Source organism: Genypterus blacodes, unplaced genomic scaffold (assembly GCF_046128005.1).
Source record: "Genypterus blacodes isolate CSIRO-AG114 ecotype Tasmania unplaced genomic scaffold, CSIRO-AGI_Gbla_v1 ptg000064l_1, whole genome shotgun sequence".
NCBI lineage: Eukaryota > Metazoa > Chordata > Actinopteri > Ophidiiformes > Ophidiidae > Genypterus > Genypterus blacodes.
Window position 1 is genome coordinate 1,875,322 of NW_027466876.1, and position 22,179 is coordinate 1,897,500.

The window sequence follows — 22,179 nt, forward strand, 5'->3', positions numbered from 1 at the left end:
AGGATTGATTTGCACGTTGGTATAATCATTGGCAGACGTTCATTATTGAAACCCACACTGGTGTTTTTGCACATTTTGGCCTGATTGCACAGTTTCTCAGTACTGTATGGGTGTAGACAGATTACGCCTGACTGGCATCTCTCCGACTGTCCTGATAGGTTTGCTGCACTCAGACTCTGCTATGAGGTTTCTAAGCGTATTGAGTTTGATGACCTGAACTCCACGCATAACTACTCTGATGAGAAGTCCAGTCAGCCTGAATAACTTGAATACCAGGACTGCAGCAACAAACAACATACATACATTACATACAAGCAACATTATAGACGCCTCTTAATAATGATCATAATAACATCATAATGAGATAATCAACAACCTTTTTATCGCTCAATACTCGGAGAATGACAGCATCCATCTTTGTAGTCGAGTTTTCCTACATCAGTTCAATTAATGCTGCCTAATTAGCGAGCTTTGTTAATTCATTAAAGCAATGAAAAGCAATATTAGAACAATTTAACAGTGCGTAATGAGGCCGTTCAAACCTGTAGTGGCAGAACGCCACATATTTGCAACAACGGGATCTTGCATCACCCAGAGTTGGTCTTTGCACTCGGTACACACAATGGCAGAAACACCCTGCCGTCACCCGGTTTGTTCAGAGCGCAAACACAAAGCAACCTTGGATATGTTGGCTCATGAATTGACAAAGAGAATTGACTTTTCCATGCACAGCAGTGTGTAGCAAAGGCTCTTGTTTGGCAAAATGGGAGTCATATGGACCTGGTCTAGCACCAAGTCCAAAAAACACTGAAACTGGTGGGTCATGAGCCAAAAGCTTAGTGATTTGGTCCTCGTGGGAAAAGCATCACAGATTTGGCTTCGGATTTGTACACGTATCAGCAAACAACGTGATCCCTCTGCGTTGTTGTGGCAGACTGCTATGTCTTGCAGGGGAACTTCCACATCCCGCTATGCAACCGTTTAACTCACAGACGTCTCTTACAGTCGTGAGAAGGCACCCGCACAGCATCTCTATGGTAACCATCTAACACATGACGCTCCACTGTTTCCCCCAATGAACTATATCATACAAATAACAAAAACATGCAATCTTACCCATCAGCCTCAACATAACATGCCATACAGAATGTGACATGCCTGAGTCACGTTTTACAATTTAATGCAGGACTCCTTGTGAAAATTGCTCGTCTTCATTTCATTGCATGTCCTCATCAAATTTCCGACTGCATATTTAAATGAAAATTATGCAATTCGAGCATCAAGGAATCGGGACACAGTGGAGCTTTTGCAGCTACAGCTCAGGTACCAAAACAATGGTTTGGTTCAATTAATACAGTGAAAGATCTGTTTGGACATAAAACTCACATTTATTTGTGATGAAGATTACTGTTTTCCTCTGTGTGTTCATGCCCTTTTGTCACTGATCACATCTCTGTTAATTCGAACACTGTTCAGTTCACCTCCTTTAGCTTCTTTGAGCAAATAATGACTTCTTGCGGCACCCAAGAGTCATCCTTAAAAAGAAGAATGCAGCAGCTCTTTTGTTGTTGCTATGCATGCTGGGAATTTCTCTCCAAAGAGCGACACAGAGCCCCCGACATGTTGTGTTGAAGAGATATATTTAGTTGGTTAGTTACACTCTGAAGAAGGCTCCAGCATGTACATGTGCACACGCCACCCGCCTTTGCATCTTTATTGTGCGGTAGATCTGAGGAACGTAGGTTAAAAGGCTTAACTTGGGCGGAAAAACATAAATGAGACACACGGCGTTCTGCTTTAAAAGTACAGCGCTGCCTTTCATAATGGCCTGCTTGGTACGCTGCAGTGGTCGGAGGAAGACTTTACTCACAGGGAGGGATCGTGGACGAGATCTTTGAGGTTGACGCCACTGCGGTCCTCTGCAAGGTTTCGAAAACAGCTGTCACTCACTGCAGAGAGAGAGAGAGAGATAAAAGGAAAAGTCAATACAATATGCAAGTTTACTTCTTCCAAAACATGCTTTACTGCCATGCCAGCTCATTTAATCAGTTTGGATGAGCAAGACTGGCTTTCCTCTACATTCAACCATTCAGAAATGACTATTTATTCAATACTTTCATAATTAATACACCGGTCAATATGTGGAGGTTGTTTACTCTATGTGGTCTCCAGTTAAAGCGGCAGTGTGTCAAATTCTGGAAGCTGTCATGACTAAGGAAGGGATTCCCCCATCTTTTTGAGGAAGGGGGAAATCCCAAATCAGCTTCCATCAGTAGGAGGCGCCACAGAGACAGCAATATTTCACAGAGCTCTATATTTACAGATTCCTATCAGAATTCTAATTTTAAAGTTAAACGCTGTAGCTTTAAATGAGCTAAATCCACAGAAACCATCTCTCTGTGGAGAAATGAGGTTCATTAATCTATCTGGATTAATGGTGATGTTAGTCCATCATGTTAACTAATATTAACTTCACTCTAAAAGTCCACACAGGCTTTTGCTGACAAACACACCACAAGCACAATACTCAAGCACACTGTTAGGATAATGCCAATACATTCAAATTTTTTTTTTTTTAAGACATTGGTACCCAGAAATAAATCAGCAAAACTCTCCCACCATTTTGCAATTACAGCGACATAAGTCTGCAGCATAAATCCGCAAAACTCTGCCACCATCAAGTTTTAGGCATCAAGCATCAAGTTTTACACCTTGCATAATGTCTAAGCAGAAAGTGGGTAAAACCACGCACAACCTGATGTAACAGAGAGAAAGAGAGAGTGTGAGTCAAACGTATTTAGAAAACATGACTTTCTATCATCTTGACAGCTTGTGTGTGACAGCTAACTGACATGTGACTTCGCTATGGGACCAAAGATTGCTCACCTGCTGACCAAACCAGGCTCACTTAAATTAAATAAAAACACGCAAAACGTTATAAGTACATTACAGAATGAGGCTACTTGCTGTGAGATAGCTGATAAGAGCCGCTATGCTAGTTATTTTCATACAAAATCAGCAGAAATAGCTAACATTAGCTAGACAACTAGTGCTACAGCTAGCATGCATTCCAGCTAGCTATCTAGTTAGATGGTTTTCTCAAAAGGTTTCAGTAGTTCCAAACAGCTTGATATGATGTCGCCTAGAGTATGTTGGTTCTCACATTGCACCTGAGTGCTTAGGTCAGGAAGTTGTGCAGATGTTTATCAGAAGTTGTTGATTTATGGAGACGCTGTTTTTCACTGACTTTATTGAAATGGTAACAATTTAATGTAAGTCAGGTAAATATTGGTGAGTCCATTGTTGTTACATTAGAGGGGAAAGGCTGTTCACTGTTTGGAGCCCCGTTTCTTCCTGGTAGATGTGCTTTTACACAGTCATAATGTCTCCTGAAGCTTTTACTACATTGTCTTGTTTATTGTCTTTTCCTCCCCAAGTATGCTGTAAATCAAATAAGGCCATATGGAGAATAAACAGAACACCGCCATACCATCACACCTGCACCTACACACTGTTCATCTGTTCATCCATCACGCAACCTCTTCTTTAAAAAACAAAACAAAAAAACACTGCGGCCCTCGACTGCAGAGCAGGTGCGAGCCACATGAGTCACCGCGGTGATCACAGGCGGATAGAGTGACAGACAGAGTGAGACAGGGTGAAGGACAGAGAAGACAAGGAAGAGGAAGACAAGGAAAGACAGATAAGGTCGCCCAACATCGCTCAGACGCACACACCTCCAAAAATAGACTGCAAGTTAAAGCACCAAGGGGACGACGTTGGGGAAGGGGAGTTAGACCAAAAAAAAATGATGTGCTACTTGTAGACAAGGTTTGAAGTGGTGATGTCCCTCTGATTATGTGTCCATGATCCATGAAGGAGAGGACAGGAGGGGGTGAGCTGAACATAGAAAGGTTTAGGGAAAATGGCGGAGGGATGGAAGAAGAGGGAATGTACGAAAAGGAAATCGGGTGGGAAAGGAGTTGAGCGATGCGGGAGGCAAAGTATGGACATGGAGAAGCCGTGAGGAGGACGGGAAAATTGAAAGGATGGAGGGAGAAAAGGAAAGCACGAGAGAGGGAGAGAGAGAGAGAGAGAGAGAGAGAGAGAGGGATTGCCAATCGGGCAGCACTGTGGAGACAGAGGTAAACAGACAGAGTGCAGGATGTTGCTCTGGGCTCAGGCAAATAAATGGGAGAGTGCTGACATTTGCACACTGAACCAGCTGAGAAAGAGAGGAAGAAGAGCAAGAAACAAGGGAGAGGAGCGGAGAGAGAGAGAGAGCGAAGGGGAAGTGAGAAGGAAGGTGCATGGAGGAAAGAGAAACGGGAGGCGAGCACATGGAAATGCACTACTCTGGCTTAAGAGGGGCACTGCTGCATAAGTGTGCATGTATGTGTGTGTGTGTGTGTGTGTGTGTGAAGAGGGAACTTCCTTCAGGACTGCAGTATTCCTTACAAACACACACACACACACACATACACGAGAGCCCTCCTCAGTCTTTCTTTCCCAGCTACCCCTTGATCTAAAAATAGCCGTTCCTCTCTCCTACAACCATTCTGAACCAATCAACACGCTCTGTCAAAGGCATCGGTACCCACCACCCCTCTGTGTGTATGTGTGTGTGTGTCTGTGTGTGTGTGTGTGTGTGTGTGTGCAACAAGGGGAACTCCTGCCTAAAAGTAATACATCTGTGCCTCCCATCATCACCAGTTTGTTGGTTGGGGAAAAAAATTGAAGGAGGGGAAGATCCTTTTGAGTGAGGATAGCGTAAAGAATAGACCCTGAGTGAGGGGGAGTATGGAGAAGACGAGGGGAAGGAGTGAGTGTGGAAGGGGAAGAGAGGGAGAAGGAGATCGGGCTGCATGTGAAACAGGCTTCAAAGGAATATTAATGTGATCCTGTGCAAGAGCTGGGGAGGGGTGGGGGACAGAAGAAGGAGAGACAGAAGAGAGAAGGAGGGAGAGAGGGTAAGAGAGAAGGTAGAAAGGTGTGCAAGTATTCACAATGCTACTCCCTCGTCCATCTGTCCGTCTGTCCCTCTGTACTTCCGTCCATGCAGTCTCTTAGTCCCCCCCTCCTGCGCTCGTCACAAACCCAGAGTGGACACCCCAACTGGATGAACCCACTCCGTCCTCCGGTCACGGTAGACGTGTAGGACACATCACGCCGCCCCACTGCTATAACCCCTGTCCAACTCCAGAGGGTGCTACTTCCCACAACACATACAGTCAACGCTGAGCTAAAGGTCAATCCTTCTACTTGGCTGGACAACCACTAAGAGACAGACAGCAAAGGCCAGGTCGCCTGAGACAGATTCAGAACCAAGACTATTTGCTCACACAGTTTGGAGCTTTACAATACAATACAGACAACACTATCACTTATATCTATATGTACCATATGTGCATCAATATGCCTTCTTCTCGCTCCAGGAATGTACTTTCACTCCACCAACTGTTCAAATGTATACATATTTTCAGGTACCCGTGCCTGTATTGAATTCCATTTCAGATTTGCCTCCACCTGTGAGTGTGTGAGTGTGTGTCTAGAATGCCTGGATGTCCCCAGGCTATAGCAGTGGGAGGAGAGCGGGAGGCTTGTGCTTCAGAAGTATTATGCCGGGCGAAACCACGCACCCATGAGAGCTGGACGTGTACGAGCTAACACAAACACAGGCTCACACACACACTCACACTTAAAGGGTTAATCACTAAGCCACAACAGACAAGGGGAGATCAGGACACAGGGGAGGACATCAAGAGTTGACAGGAGAGACGGGAAGAAAACAAGTGATGAGGGTGGGAAAATGTCAATATATGGAATGAAAAAGAACACAAGCATTCCTACATGGAAATGTTGCCTAATAGGGGAGAAAAAAAGAAGAAACGGAGAAATGTAGACACGGTAAAACAACACAACAGGCCTCATTCATGAATGTTTTTGTATTGTCTCTCTTAAACTTCAGTAAGTACGTCAGTAAAGTCAGTAAAATTGAATTGAGGAGAATTCAACAAACCCTGCACCAGATTTTTGAAACACACACAGACTACTGATTTGCTTCTACCCACATGAAAATCATTGTGTGAGTGATCCTGACTACTGTGAATGTTGTATAAACCAAAAAATATTGAATAGGAACAAATAATTATGAATTAAGCTTATCTCCCTATCTCCACTGCTCCTCAAAGATGATGGCTTAAAAGCATCGGCAATACTAATTACATTTCTGATCAATTTATCCTGCAATCACACAAGATTTTATGGGATCTGGCCTAAAGTTGCCATTACAGTGAGTTGACAGATGGAAATGACCATAACTTGTGACTATACGCGTGTATACTTGACTATATTAGGTGGTCTTCACCCAGGGTCTGAAATATTACGATATTGAGAAATAATAAAGTCACCATCAGTGATGTTAAAGTTATTTCTCTTTTCCCTGCACGTCTCCAGTCAAAGCTGCACACAGTGGCGGCCGGTTCTGTGTCTATGAATGGAAACGATGAAACAATCATGAGCAATTTCATCTTTCTAAAATCCCGTTGTCATCTAGCAAACGTGGAGTGTCACTTTGAGCAGCGACACATCAGGATGACAGGCTGATGAACACACTGAATATTAAATATATGTTTTGAAATTATAAATACTGTATTGTGGCGACAGTGTTATTCTGCTATGAAAAGTGATTTTCATGTAGAGAACGCTTTCCAGCACATATCACAGTTATGCTGGAGAGGCCCACTGCAGCAAAAGGAAAGTGGACTTAGGTTCTAACTCTGAATCACAGATAGCAGCAGTGGGGGAAACTCACTCACTCACACTCACGTAACTCACGTGAGAGGCACTTCGGCGCTCAGGTAAGTCTGAAGTCTGAATACAGAGTTGTGTAATTTTAGTATTAACACTTGTGCACCTCATTTCCAAACATGACTGCCCATGTTGGCCAGATTTAGCTCTTTAGCATAATGTGGAGCATAGGTGTGTGTGTGTGTGTGTGTGTGTGTTTGTGTGTGTGTGTGTGTGTGTGTGTGTGTGTGTGTTTGTGTGTGTGTGTGTGTGTGTGTGTGTGTGTGTGCATAGAAACCCAGGTTAGGGAGATTATAACCATACTAAATTGTTGGATGATGTAATGCAACCTGAAACAAAGGTAGCCAGGATGTAGTGTAGATAAACCTGTTTTGGTTAGCAAGCAGGTTAGCTGTTTGGCTTGTAATGTATTTATTGTAGGTTAGCCAGCAGGCTAAATGCTGTCAGTCTGTCAGCCGCAAGCAGAGGAGATTCATAAACTGCTACTATGTTGCACTCAATCATTTCCAGGACATAAAGCAGTCAGCACTCATTATCTCCCTGGGATCCCACGCTAATGGGGTTTTCCTTTATAGCAGGTCCACACAAACACACACACACACACACACACACACACACACAAAACTTACTTGCTGGTGTGTATGAGCCTGCATTTATACACTCACACGGACTCTCACGTCGTCTTCACACACACACACACACACACACACACACACACACACACACACACATACACACACACCGGACACCTGGCTATGGATCAGCAATTTGTGCAGCAGACGGCGCTCACACAGTTTGCTCTCTTCCTGCACGTCAATCACTAAAAGTTATTCATTTATGTGGATCAAAACATGTTGGCAGTGGAAATGTTGAACACAAATCTGTGCATGATACATTTTTGGTCATAAATTGATACATATACACGTGTAAACTTGCAGGCAGGGCACAGCCTCCGTGTGTTGATGTGAGCAGCTCACCAGGCTCATTTGTTTTCTCTTCTTCTATCTGCTGACAGCGGTGCCAATGGCCCTGCAGCCCCGGAGAAGCTACTACGGAGGTCAAACACTGGATTGGGCTGACATCTGCTGGTGGGAGGGACAAGGCCCTCTGCACGCCAATAAGCCTCAACCAAAATGACATCACTGCCTCCTGCCTCTTATTTTACTGCCTTGTTCTGTGTCGAATGGAAACACTGGGCCCTAGGCCTGGGATTAAATGGGCTTAATGATGAATAGAGGTATGGATCCGCCTCCAGATTGTAATAGGGTGGGGTAGACATCTGACTAGGGGGGTTTCAGAGCTACAACCCCCTTCTTAGCATGACAGGAGGGGAGCGGAGAGGAGCAGAGAGGAGTCGAACTGCACATGTACCAGCGTCTTCATTCCACGGCAGGGTAAATTTCCAAATTAATAAATGCTTCATGGTGCTGGGTAAAATATAGTAACAGCAATAAGAGCAGATAACCTAATCTAATATAAGCCCACCGTATCTTAGCAACCTTGTTAATTCTGAGAGGAGCAGTGGGGTAAGCAGCAGGAGCACAGCATCCATCATCAAAGACACACCCAGCAGCAACACACACACACACACACACCAATTACTCAGAAACTCTCCACATCATGCACATGCTATCTTACCATCAGCCACTATCTCAATCACACTGTGATGCAGATGAACACATGCACATGTGCACATACAGGCACATACACAGATCCTCAGGCTTACTGTAAGCAGCTGGGAGAATGGAGGGGGTGTGGAGCGGAACAATGGGATCCTAATCGTCGGGCTGCATTTCAAAGCTTCTCCCCTCTACAACACTGTTTCTAGATAAGATTTGAAAATGCTATTTATATCCGGGCGAACTGAGCCAACCAGAAGCTTGTTTTTCATTTATTTGAAGTCAGATCTAAATTGGGGTGGAGTTACGTAATGCAAGGAGTGCAACATTCCACCTGCAACGAACACTCACTAATACTCCAGCTGACAATTACACTGTCATCTTAATAGCAACTGAACGCAGGTTCACAGCAAAGAGGGTGATCCGCATCTCAAATTCAAACGGCACTGCCAGGTCCAAATGCGGCATCCATGCTGAGCCAAGGACATAGCAACACAGCACAACATGACCTATTCTCCCCACGCACCAGATGTGCAAAGATAGGAATAGAAAGCGAGAGAGAGAGACGGCTTTATTCTGCACCGCTGTGTCCTGGGAAGGATGGGCCCAAGTTCTGCCTCTATGCTGCCCTGGAGAGGCAGCGGCATCCCACGTGGGGTTGGGGGGCCAAGAGACCAATTTACACTGGAGGAGAGGAGGAGGAATGGAGAGAGAGAGAGAGGGGGAGGAGAGTGTGGAGTAGCTGTGGGAATACTATGAAAGCGAACAGGGAAGGGAGGCAGAGAGAGAGCGAGAGAGAGAGAGAGAGAGAGGGAGAGAAGGGAGAGCAATAATGGAAGGAGCGAAGATTGGAGAGAGGAGAAGAGAGATCCAGAGAAATGGAGATGAGGGGCAAGGAAGAGGATGAGGAGAAAAATGGCACACACACATTCACACTCTGCGATACACTTTCACGCACTCTAGCATCGCATCATTCATTCAAACTCTTATCATGGCAGACAATCAAATATGTAGAGGCTAAAGTGGAAGTCATAGTTTGGAGGTAAAGAGCTCACAGATGGCAGGCAGATAGAAGAGAGACGGTGCCAAAGAAGAGGATGCTGTGAAGACATATCTCATGACTGCTTACCACAGACCTACAATCAGCGAAAAACGATTAAAAATGCATCAAAGAGCTACACGATTGGATTGGCTGACACATATTCCTGCACTATGATGAAGACAGCCTGTGTAGTTTGTTGCATTTCCTCTTCCGAGCACCCTGGCTTGTGCAAAGAGAGCAGCGTGGCTCCACGAAAATCTCTCTCTCCCTCCCTCTCTCTCTCTCTCTCTCTCTCTCTCTCTACTTTTTTAAGCCATATCAGCTCCGAAAAAGCATCCAAAAGTTGTACGTCCCAAATCACATAATGCACAGCACACAAAACTGGCAAAAGGAGTGTAAACAGGAGTGGTGACAAAGAATCTACTTCCCAGGGATGGCAAACCAAACGCAGTCGCTGGAGCCGTTTCAGATTAAAACACTACACTGGCCATATTTATCATAATGGAGGGATACGTCCTCGTGCAATAGTAAGGGAATCATACTCAGCTATGCCAAAGGATGCTGTGTTTGTTTGTGCAGGCCTGTTTGTGAGCAGGATTACTCCAAATGCAATGAAACTGTTTTGACAAAACTCGGTTAACGGGTGAGGCACGATAAATTTGAGACATTTCCATCAATTTTTGCCGTGTAAAGCAGGTATATCCATCCCATTGATCCCATCATAGACTGTCCAGAGGTGATTTTGGTGCCGCTTTGACACATTGCAGATTACAGTGAACTGGATTCGGATTAAGAGAACTGCTCCACAGTGCCAAATGGGGACAATAACATTCAACAACAACTAATGTGCAGCTGAGATGACGTTAATTCTCGCCCACTGACTGCCAGGATGGGTTCCCACTTTGACCCTGAGAAGAATAAGCAGGTACAGAGAATGGATGGATGGATGGATGGGTGGATGGATGGATGAATAGTAAGTTCTTCCTGTATATTATTAGAAACGTGCACACAGAGGCATATTGGAACCTAACAGGCCTTAGAAATGAACACTGGGAGAGTGTCGCCATATCATGGTGAATGTGTGTGTGTGTGTGTGTGTGTGTGACACCAAAGACAGAAACAGATTGTGCTGACCCTCAGCTTTCACCCCGGTTCCACAGGCTGACTCCTCTTGTCACTCTGCGCCAGAAAATAAATAAAACATGAGGGGCAAGAACCCCCCCCCCCCCCCGGTGCTCAGGTACTTCATCAGCACCCTGGAACGGTTTGAACACCTAAACACACACCATCACCAAACACACCCACCTGCAATCAACACACTCTTAACAATCCTGAAGCACAAATGGAACTAAACGTCTCTTCCGTACCTCGAGGATCCCCCCCTGCCACCTCCCTCCCCCCTCTCTCCCCTCGGGTCGGCCCACTCTGGCACTCTGCATAGCGCTCACCTGACTCTCTCTTCATCATCCAAATATCAGTGAAAAGGCAGGGATTGCAGCACCCTACAGCCCGCAGCTCGCCGCAAAGGCCTCTCTCGTATTGATGTTTTATTAACGTGGCCATAAATATTGAAAAGACACTTACTAATGAAGCCAAGGAGAAAAGTTACAGAGATAATTTACTGTGCGAGGGAACACGGGGACCTTGAAAATGGCACCCCGTATCACTATTCCCCCTTCCCTACTCCTTCATTTTACTTTCCACGTACCACGACCAGAATGCCCCTCCAGCTCCGGCATCAATCCCCCCCCCTCCCTCCCTCCCTCCCTCCCACCACACACACACACACACACACATTCGCCTCCCCTCTTCTTCCGCCTCTGTTTTTCTTGTTCAATGAGATCAATGGATATTGGAGGGGCTTGAAGATCTGCCACACCCCTCGCGAATATTAAACATAAATCACAGGCTCTGAGCATAATGAGGCTTGTTTCTAACGACAACAGGCGTGATGAATGTGTCTGCGGTGCCGTGTGCGATTATCATATAGCCTGGCAGGAGTGTGCGTGTTTGTGTGTGTGTGTGTGTGTGTGTGTGTGTGTACGTGAAGGCTGGTAGGTGAAGAGGTATTGAGGCTTTTTCTCAACGTAACATGACATTTCCATGGCGGAGGGCCCACGGCGAGCCAGCTCTCCGTGGCATTTCCAACAGCTGTTTACGGCACACACACACACACGTACACAAATTTGAAATAGTACATTCCTGAGCCTGTGTGTGTGTAACATGTACATGGAACACACGAGTGCCATACAACATACAGCTTATGTGTAAGTTACAGCCGTTTGTTATTTGGTTTGATCCTCTTCAGTCATAAGGGGTACCGCTGTTGGTGCCTGGACCACAGCTTGAGAACCATTGACAGAAGATTCTTCGGCAAATACAAAATGATGAATAGTCACACAGTATGTAAAGGACAACATGGCTAATATCATAACAGAATGATGTTGAATCGACACGTCCTCCTTCCTGTTTGTCTCTCCATTAGTGAGCCAGGCAGCATTCTCTTGTTAGAAACCAAAACAAGCTTGAGAGCAGCTCTATCGATTGTAATAGAAATGTGCTTACAGTAGCATCAATACAACTGCACACTTCTGATACCTCCCTTTATAAGCATCCCTCAGCTCCCCCCTTCTGCCTCCACATCACATCGTGTCTCCCCCCCCTCCTCCTCCTCCTCCTCCTTCTCTTCCTTCCACCATCCTCCTGCCCCTTCGACCCTCCAAGCTGCTGATGCAGGGAAACCCAAGGCTGCACCAGTACGACGGAGCAGGATACACACACTCCTGGTTGCACCCTTGGACGAGCCGGGCGATTCTGACTGGAAACACTCTGCTCCGTACATTTCACTTCATCGCATGAACGTAACGACGGCGGGGTTAGACAGGGGGCGCACACGGGAATAAATGGCTCACATTAGCAGAGGGGCTCTTTATCTGGTGGCTTTTAGGGGTTGTAGTGAAACGTGTGCGTCCAGGTCTAATCAAATCAGCTATCGACTTGTCCTCACAGCGGAGGCTTAATGTCCCCCTCGCTCTGACTGTGATGTCTCGCTCACTCATGGGGAAGGGAAGGACAGAGGGACAGAGAGTGACACACAGAGGTCAAAGGCATAGAGGTCAAGGGCCGACTGGCAAACGGCCGAACAGAATCAATGGCAGGTTTCCATATTAGAGTGAAGACTTGACGGGCCAGGCGATGTCCACAGCCGAGACCCTAATCAGGATAAACACGTCTCAAGAGGTGCAGCTGTCAAGACGATTTCTGGAGTGGAAGACATGGACATATTGTAAGTGACACATTGTTCACTAAGTGGAAAGTTAGTCTGAACTGCATCTCCACAGGGTCCCCATGTGGCTAAGATGGCAGCCTTCTCACTGTCTGGCCCAAACTGCTGCCCTGGTGACCGCCCATCACCCCCCCTTCACCCCCCCAACCCCCACAAATCCCATTTCATGCCAGACACACTTGTGGAGAAGCAAAACAAAAGCCTGATCAGCACAGCTGAGGCTCGAGCACCCTGCGCAGACAATCATTGTGAAATCAGTGGAACAGGGCGAAGCTGAACTGTGCGGCGCCAAGGGAGCATCAGGGGACGGGCGTGTCTGCCTGGGACGACCAGATAGACAGATTCCGTCAACGCACGAGACATTTGATCAGGGAGGAAGAGTGCACATGTAGAGCGCCAAGGAAAGCCAAGTAACTGCACATCTCCAAATTCATTACACGCCATTACACCCAACGTGGCTTCTTAAGAAGGACGGAGAGAACAAACGAGTTGTAGGTCCCTCCATGTTTTTGAGACGTTGCTCATCATGGAGACAAACACCTAAAGCAGCAAACACACAGAGGAACAAACTCCTATAGATCAAAGTTACCATCAACATTCCACATGCTGCCTGCCAGTGTTTGTTGATGTGTTCGCTAATGTGTGAGTGGGTGGATTGTAATATGTGTGTGTGTGTGTGTGCGTGCGTGTGCGCATGTGTGCGCGTGTGCGTGCGCGTGAGCACCATTTCACTTGCCTTATTTCCCAGGATGCCAAGTTTTACATGCCCACACACACACACACACACATCCACACACACACACACACACACACACAGGGAGTGCCCTGGGCCCGGCTGTACTAATGAAGCAGCCTGTAAGCAGCTACCTTCATTACATTCAATCCTCTGGACGGTGTCAGCAATTCCATTGCAGCTTCCCACTGTCACAACACACACACACACACACACACACACACACACACACACACACACACACACACACACACACACACACACACACACACACACACACTCACACACACACACACACACACACACACACACAAACGTACACACAGTCAGCGGGAAACTTGTCCTTCTTCTTGAGGCGAACACTAACTGAGGCTGATGTAGGAAGGAGTTCCCACCATTCTTCTACAGTACATCAGGCCCTGCACCACAGCCTCCATGAGCCCCCCCCGCCCCCCCCCCCCTTCTCCCTTTCTCCCTCTCTCTCTCTCTCTCTCTCTCTCTTTCTCCATCTCCTTCAAACAGGCCAATCCGCTGCCACAACATAGACCTCCAATCTCGCTGCTTGTAAATGGGGTAGGGGGTGCCTATTAACATTTCATTCCTGGGTGAATCTGAGAGGGTTTCGTGGTAGCACATAGCAAGACATAAAATATAGAGGAAGGGAGAACACCTTCATGACACACACACACACACACACACACACACACACGCTGGGCTAAGTTCGGCCATCAAAACACACCTTGTTAGGGAGAAGCTGCCTTCCTACATAATTCACACGTCGACGCTCCCATCGCTCGCACCCTCGCCTTGCCAGGGAGATGGAGCGAGGCGAGTGCAGACTGACGGCAAAGGTGAAAAAGTGAGAGAGGTGGACCGAGGGAGAGAGAGAGAGAGAGAGAGAGAGAGAGAGAGAGAGAGAGAGAGAGAGAGAGAGAGAGAGAGAGAGAGAGAGAGAGAGAGAGAGAGAGAGAGAGAGAGAGAGAGAGAGAGAGAGAGAGGTGAAGAGATGCCGACAGAAATAGCGAGTGAGAAAAAGGGAGACGGTATGAGGAATAATGTGACACGAGGTGGGAAAAGGGGGAGGGAATGTGTTGTTGCCTGTTTACACTGTTTATTGCCAAATCCCCAAGTTTTCTAACACTTGTTCAACTTGATTTCAATTACCGCTGATATGGAATTGATTGGTCAAAATGATGTAAATAGAAACGTGTCAGGACTGAAATAACAACATGCAGTTTTCTGAATCACGCGTGCGATTGCATCATTCACTCCATGGCAACTGTACAAAAAAAAAGAAAGAGAGACACATGAGGTAAGAATATACTCAGAATAAACTTATCATAGTTAAATCAAATCACGACAGACGTGCACAGCAGTTTCTTCAGAAATCCAATATCCAATTTGTTCCAAAAATAGCCACATTCTCTTTCTCCCCTGGTGCAGAGGACGGTGGTTTCCCGGAAACATGTCACACACGTCCATCGCGCCGCCGTCACACACACACACACACACACACACACACACACACACACACACGCCTTGATGCAGACTGTCTCGTGGCTTCGGGTGGGAGGGAGGGGGGAAGGGGACCTGGACGAATGACAAACCAATGGAGGACCTGGCGGCGTGTCAAGGAGGAGAGGAAGGGCTGTTGCCAAGGGTGACAGCCAGAAGTCACACCACCTACCACCTTCTTCTTGACAGTTTGTTCATTGAATTCAGGCACGGGCGTCACATCGGGGACGCTATTTTGGTACTAACACCAGCGAGCAAATGCAAAGCTTTTTACAGAAAATACAAAATTGCTACACTTTTACTTGTCATAACCAGATTTTGACTTCCGTCTCTTGCACCCTCAGCCCAAACGACCCCCCTGCTATCTTTCTCCCTCTCTCTCTTTTTGCCAAACAAAAACAAGATGTGGAAATGCTGAAAACCTGAGTGATGTTGACACAAATGGAGTCCCCTGCCTCTTCCTGCAGTAAAGCAGATTTAGCAGCTGCTGCGCTACATGGAAAGAGCGGATCAGTGCTCCCGCTCGGTGCCCCTCCATCCGGCTCCTGGATCCCACCACTGCTGACGCTCCAGGGAGGGGATGAAGCTCTCGGCCTTGTCTAGATGGTTAAGATGATTTTGTTCGATTCAGGTGATTAGTTGATAAATTACTACGATTCTATTGCTAATTTATTTTGTTTTCAAGCTATTTGTTTGACATTCATGCAACGAATGACTCACCAATTATCTCGAATAAGCTGCAGATTCTGCCGTTTGTGTGGCACTTTCAAGCAAATCGAGCGCCCAACTGGAAACTCGTACACAACAAAGGCGTAAACACAGCATTTGATCACGCAAACAACAAACGCTAGCAGTCACAGTGGCGTTACACATTGGTGTCATTAAAAAAAAAAATCATGGCAACAGTACAGCGCTGTTCTAAATGTGTGCCACAATAGCTCATTCATAAAGCCAGTCAAGTGTATTTACATGCATTCAACACAGCGTCCTGACCTCAGATCAAAACTCTCCATTTAAATAAGGTGACTAATCAACTGTGTGTCATTTTTTACTAAACACCAGCATGTGTGAACCAAATACAGCTTAAAACATGCCTCAGATTTCATACTGCATAAATTTACTGTTAGTTCTTAATTATTTTTTGCATGTTTTGACACAAAAGCTAAATCTGGTTTCATCCTGTTTATGTCCAAGTCATTTTAAATCATGAATCTGAACTATCTCTGCATTATCACTAGATGTATGTGAGCCATGACTCACGCATTTGATTCATTCCTCTGGGAAAATGTCATGTCTCCACGGTAACACTGACCAGGTGAGATGTGAGATGCTGTCACATTCCCATCCCATGTTCCCTTAAAAAAGGACATTGAACAAGGGACGCTGGACATTGGACATTGATACTATGTCAACATCCTTGGACTTTGCCTTAAAATCTGACCCACAAAACATAATCTCTGTCCAAGCATTGGCCTGTGTAGAGTGTAAACAACCAGTTGTCCCTTTTGCGGAATTGCTTCCTACACATGGAATTGCTCACCACTTTTTATCACCTGAGAGCAAAGGAGCTTCCCTGTTCCCATCAATGTTCACACACTCCCACTCCCCTCTGCCCAGGCGCCACACTCCAATCAGGAGGGGGTTTCCAATGCAGAGAAAAGAACACAATCCCTCACCACCTTCCTACACGCAAAACCCTGCCAACCGTGCTCCAACAGAGCGCCCGGCCAAGCAATACCACTGCTGGGGACGGAATCCAAGTATCCGTGGTGCAAAGTCCTTTTTTTGTGCAAAATCAACACACTGCTGATTGAGCTAAACAACATCAACAGAATGGCTGAAAATCACTCGCATGCAAATCACCAGTGTGTAAACATGCATGTGTTTGAGCTACTGCCATGTTTGGAATGTCGCAAAAGGCCCTGGTTATGAAACATATCAGTTAGATTGGAGATTATTGATCAGAAATAAGTCAATTTTGTCCTTTGTAGGTTGATTGAGGGTTTGTAGGCTCAAACTACTGCAACTAATTCACGACTGCTGACACTAAACACATCCGGTTGCTACTTACGGATGCTTTGCTCTTAGTTGTTGGGGATTTAGGATCATCCAATCTAAGTCCAGAGAGTTAGACAGTCCGTAATCAGGATCAAACACATTTATCATATATTTGTTGTCACGCTATGACCCACTGCTGACAGAATATTTGTCACGGTTCAGCATGTGTATGAGACACGCCAACTTAAACTGGATTACATTTGCACAAAGGATTAGAGGTAAGATGTAAAAACAATAAAATCCCTCTTTGCTTTTTGTGCAGAATATACGGCAGCCTGGTGTTTGATAGCATTGCCTGTGTTAGCCAGCGTGACCGAGCGGCTTCCTGTGACATCAGCACCCGGTCGGCCTGTGATAGATGCCACATCCAAGTGAGCTGACCTGCTCCCCTGAGTGAAACATGAGAGAAGTATACGTTTCAGACACCTATTAGATGAGGAATGATAAAGACGTGATGCAGCATGGCAGCACATGAGTCTACTGATGATGAATCAATGACGCTCTCCCTCTCCCTCTCCCCTCTCCCTCTCTCTCTGTGTCTTTTTCTCTCTCTGCCTCTTTTCCATCCTCGCCCTCCCGCATCTTTCGCTCCCTCCAGCCCTAATTAACACCTCCAGCCAGGACATGGGATCCAGCAGCAGCGGGGCCACGAGAGTGACTCATCAGTTAAAACCCAGCGCCGTATCTTTTATCTTGATCTCCATCGCCATCACTCAGCAGCGCCTCTCCTCACACGGGTTATCAAGGAAGGGGAAGCAACCCCATAGTGGAGGGGAGGGGCGGGGACTGGTCCTTTCAGAGTAACTCCTGAGATTTTGTACCGACATAAAACATTGGCGACAAAGATACTGAAAGGTGTTGGGTAAAAAATGTTGTCGGCACTAAAGAAGGTTAAGAATGGATTTGATTGGCTGTTCAAACTGCAGATGAAGCACTCTGATTGGCCAGTCTGGAACCATTGGACAGATTCTCTTACCTTACTGATCGCCATTGAAACAAACGGAGAGCAATTGGTCGGAACTGGTAGTACAGATGTTCATAAGGTCGCTGCATCATCATCATCATCATCAGCTTGTTGTAATGCGAAAAGAGTAGCAATCACATCACAATGCAATGAGCTTGAGGAAACATGAAGGAGAATGAAGGAGAATGAAGGAGCACGGTGGGAGCTACACACACAAGACACACGGTTCCTCTAAGCATATGGAGTTTGGTGACTTGTGCATAGTTGTGTATCCTCCTTCGTTTTGACTTTAACCTGAATTACTACAAATGTCTGTCTGAGTGTGTAGTGGCGTTGAACTTATATAACTTTCAGAATGTAAACCAAAATGATCCTGAAAACTGCCTTCCGCCAGCTTCGAAAATGAAGGCTGAGTTAATGTCTGCAGTCATCAACACACACTGAAGCCACCTCACCACCCATCAAATGCTTCCCGGGAAGTGTTAGGCTTCTTATCTCCGAGAGTAGTCGCTACGCTTTAGCACCAATATAAAAATAGAATACAATGGCATCAAGTATGTCGAACGCCTGTGTTTCTCTCAAAACATGTGCAGCGTTGACACGAGGAAGCGCCAGCATCTGTTTCTCTCTCTCTCCTTTGCTTACTCGCAAAAATATCGAGTGCAATCCTTCCTCTTTTGTTGCCTATGCTAGACTCCTGTGAATATCACCTCACATGAATGACAGACTGTAACACTGCTTTAGGCCAGGAGGGAGTGGGAACCAACCAGCTCTCTTACACCCACGCGTTCAGTCTGGGAATGGCTTTCCAGGCAGCCCCAACAGAGCTCCACTCCTCTGGAGGGCTGACAAGAGCCTAGGAGAGTGGAGGAGAGAGGAGATCCTCCGCCGTGTCCACCAAACACCGTCTGCCTCATCTTCTAACTCACATCCCAATTAAAGACTATTTACAGAAAGGGAGGATTATTTCCATGGGATGTGAAAGCAGAGAGGGAGAGAGGGGTGTGTGTGTGTGTGTGTGTGTGTGTGTTTGACTGTGTGGTAAAGAGAATGTGCATAAAGATAATTCCTTTGCAGTGAGGACTTCATTTACATTCTGTGTCTGTGTCCTCCGATCCTGTATTGTCTATTCTAGTCATGTGGTCTGCCTGCCTTACAGCTGTGTGTGTGTGTGTGCGGGCGTGCGCGTGTGCGTGTGCAAGAGAGAGAGAGAGAGAGAGAGAGAGAGAGAGAGAGAGAGAGAGAGAGAGAGAGAGCAGGGTCATTCTGTGTTATAACTACTCCTACAGTCTCAGCCCCACCCTTGAGAACCATAAATCCTCATGCAGTCACATCTTAGAATTGTGCAACACAACTTGTATACACATGAATTCTGAGTGAGTCTAAATAAAATGCATATAAACCCTCCAAACATGTACCTGTTAATACCCATCTATGCTTTTAATGTTTGGGTTTACATTCATCGTAACATACTGCTGGAATAAAAACTCACCCTGATATTGTTTAGTGACGTTCAGGACACTTAAGTGATATTTGTCTATTAACATTGAATTAAGCTACTTTGTGGTGATGCACCTGTGAGCACATCTCCAGGTATGCATCAAAGTGATGTCATCAAAGTGTCCGGTAAAGGGAATCAACACTAAACCAGAGTAAAAAGCCACTGGGATGCTAATGTAGTTCTGTGTCTGCTGGCATATCAGCGCAGATTTTTTTAGATTATCTTCATTAAATACAACTTTAACCAGAACTGCAACAATTCATTCTAACTGCAAGATGTTTTTCCAGCTACCAAACGCATAAAACGTAAAGTAAAATGAGTAATTAGTAATATTTCTCCACACCAGTACCCTTATTATCAAAGCACAACGCAACCCAACCAGAAGATTGGGTTGGGTTGTGCTTTAAGAGTGTGTTTGTGCGTACGCAGCACAAAATTCACTTTAATCTAAATGGAATAGCTCGACCTACACATAAAATAAACAAAGCTGAAATTGACTCATTCGCTCTTTACTCACTAAGTAAGGAGAGGCATTCTGGGAAATGCAGTAAATCCCCAACTGTAAAAAAGCCGAGAGGGCACGACAGGAAGGGGAAACCAGGACGCGGAAACGTATACGACACTGCATCCCGACTTGTCACATCGTAGTCGGATGGTATCGCAAATCGTATACAGCTTATTGAGATTGTAGTATTCCTTTCATGCGCGGCAATGCAGACAGCAAAGCTACTCATTCAGAAAATAGACGCCGAAAGGAAGAACTGCTCCGTGATTTGGCAGCCACACACACATGCGGTCGTTCTGGTGGCAGATGACAGCGTCTCCTGGTTTTGGTCAAGGTGCTCTGGCACGCTAGGCCGCCTCTCGCTGACTTGACTCCTGTTCTCCGGCGAGCCTCTTTAGCGCCGGAGCCTGTCGAGGTGATCTTGGGACAAACTCCAGAAATGTAATTACGTGGAAAAAGCAGATTAAACCGCTATTATCCAATCTCAGGCCAGACATGGGCGAGCCACGCGGGAACGTGTACGTGTAAGGAGACCCGCAAACACGCGACAGGGGAGGGAAAACACAAACGTGATCCACATCAAAACCTCTATTCCTCTGCATCTCCACCTTCATCACACGCTTACACAGTTTGAGATGGCAGCATTTCGTGACGGACGATGACGCTGTCCATCAACGTAATGTCTGTCTCCTAAACCTCCATTCTGTCTTCTGTCTCAAATGTTTGAATCCTACTATAGCCAAGGCTCCAAGGATGTGATTGGTCATTTGAGGTCATACTTCTTTCTCGATTTTGGACGTATAGGAGTAAGTTAAGGCTACATAAACCATCACCAAAACCCTCAAAACGTAAGAAAATGCTAAAATAATGCAGCAAATATCTATAAGTAATATCTATCAATCAGTCTGTAGTAGGGTTCGTACCTTCACCTCCTTCATAAACACGCGTGACTGAATATTGATACTGAACACTGAAGCTTCGCCCGTTTTGCAGGAATTTGCCGGATTACTTGTGCTTAGGAATTCGAGCAAGAAAACGTAATATAGGTCCTTTTGGGACACCTGAGAGAGAGAGAGCGAGAGAGAGAGTGAGAGGTATGTGTGAGAGAGAGAAAGAGAGAGAGAGTAAGAGAGAGAGAGAGAGAGAGATGTGTGCTGTCTGCCGCATAGTGGAGCTTTCCTGCCCTGGCTCCTTATTGGAAGCTAGGTGCTGTGTGTGTGTGTGTGTGTGTGTATGTGTCCACATCTCTTTGAGGACAGGGCTGGAGTTAACACACACACACACACACACACACACACACACACACACACACACATACACACACACACTCTCAGCAGCCAGCATCAATGGGGTTTTCCATGGGCTGTGAATCAAGCCACACATCCAAGAGCATCCGTGGAGCGATGGTGTATAATCACACCGTATGGTCTCACACATACAGACTAGCTTTATACAGATTAAACGCCACTGAATGCCTTTTTTTGCAAGGAGACAGCCTCTCTCTCTCTCTCTCTCTCTCATACACACTCTCCCTCTCTCTCTCTCTGTGTGTGTGTGATCATGGGAGGTATGGATACTGTAGCTATATTTGGGACTGGGGGGATTTGCTAAGCTGTGTTTTGAAGCCAGAGCTCAGTATTAGTGCACAAAGACAAAAAGCAGAGCAGAGTCGGATGCATATACATAGGCCGCACGCGCAAAAGCCACTGACAGACACACACACACACACACACACACACACACACACCCCTGTAGGTTTCTCACTTGTGCGCCCAGCCATATGATCAGACAAATGCTTTAAAGCCCAGTGTGTGTGTGTGTGTGTGTGTGTGTGTGTGTGTGTGTGTGTGTGTGTGTGTGTTTGTGTGTGTGTGTGTGTGTGTGTGTGTGTGTACACCTGATCTCATGTGGCTAAAGGGTTTCCTAGAATAGTGTCTTGATGGAAGCTAAATGCATTTTTCAAACTGTTACTGTCACAAACTTGAGGTCACAGTTTGTTCATCTTGGCTTTCCACTGCATCACACACACACACACACACACACACACACACACACACACACACACACACACACACATACACACGCACACACACACTTCCAATCAACCAAAGCGGGGACACGTATTTAGAAAAAGTGTGTGAGTGCG

At 46.0% G+C, this 22,179-nt stretch overlaps 1 protein-coding gene across 1 annotated transcript in view; it reads right to left on the bottom strand.

Moving 5' to 3' along the window:
• gphnb (gephyrin b) overlaps window positions 1-22,179 on the bottom strand; it is a 66,396-nt gene that overhangs the window by 40,652 nt on the left and 3,565 nt on the right. The window contains exon 2 of the mRNA XM_076155055.1: window positions 1,871-1,949. Coding sequence (XP_076011170.1) covers window positions 1,871-1,949 — 79 coding nt within the window. The remainder of the gene's footprint in view (window positions 1-1,870; window positions 1,950-22,179) is intronic.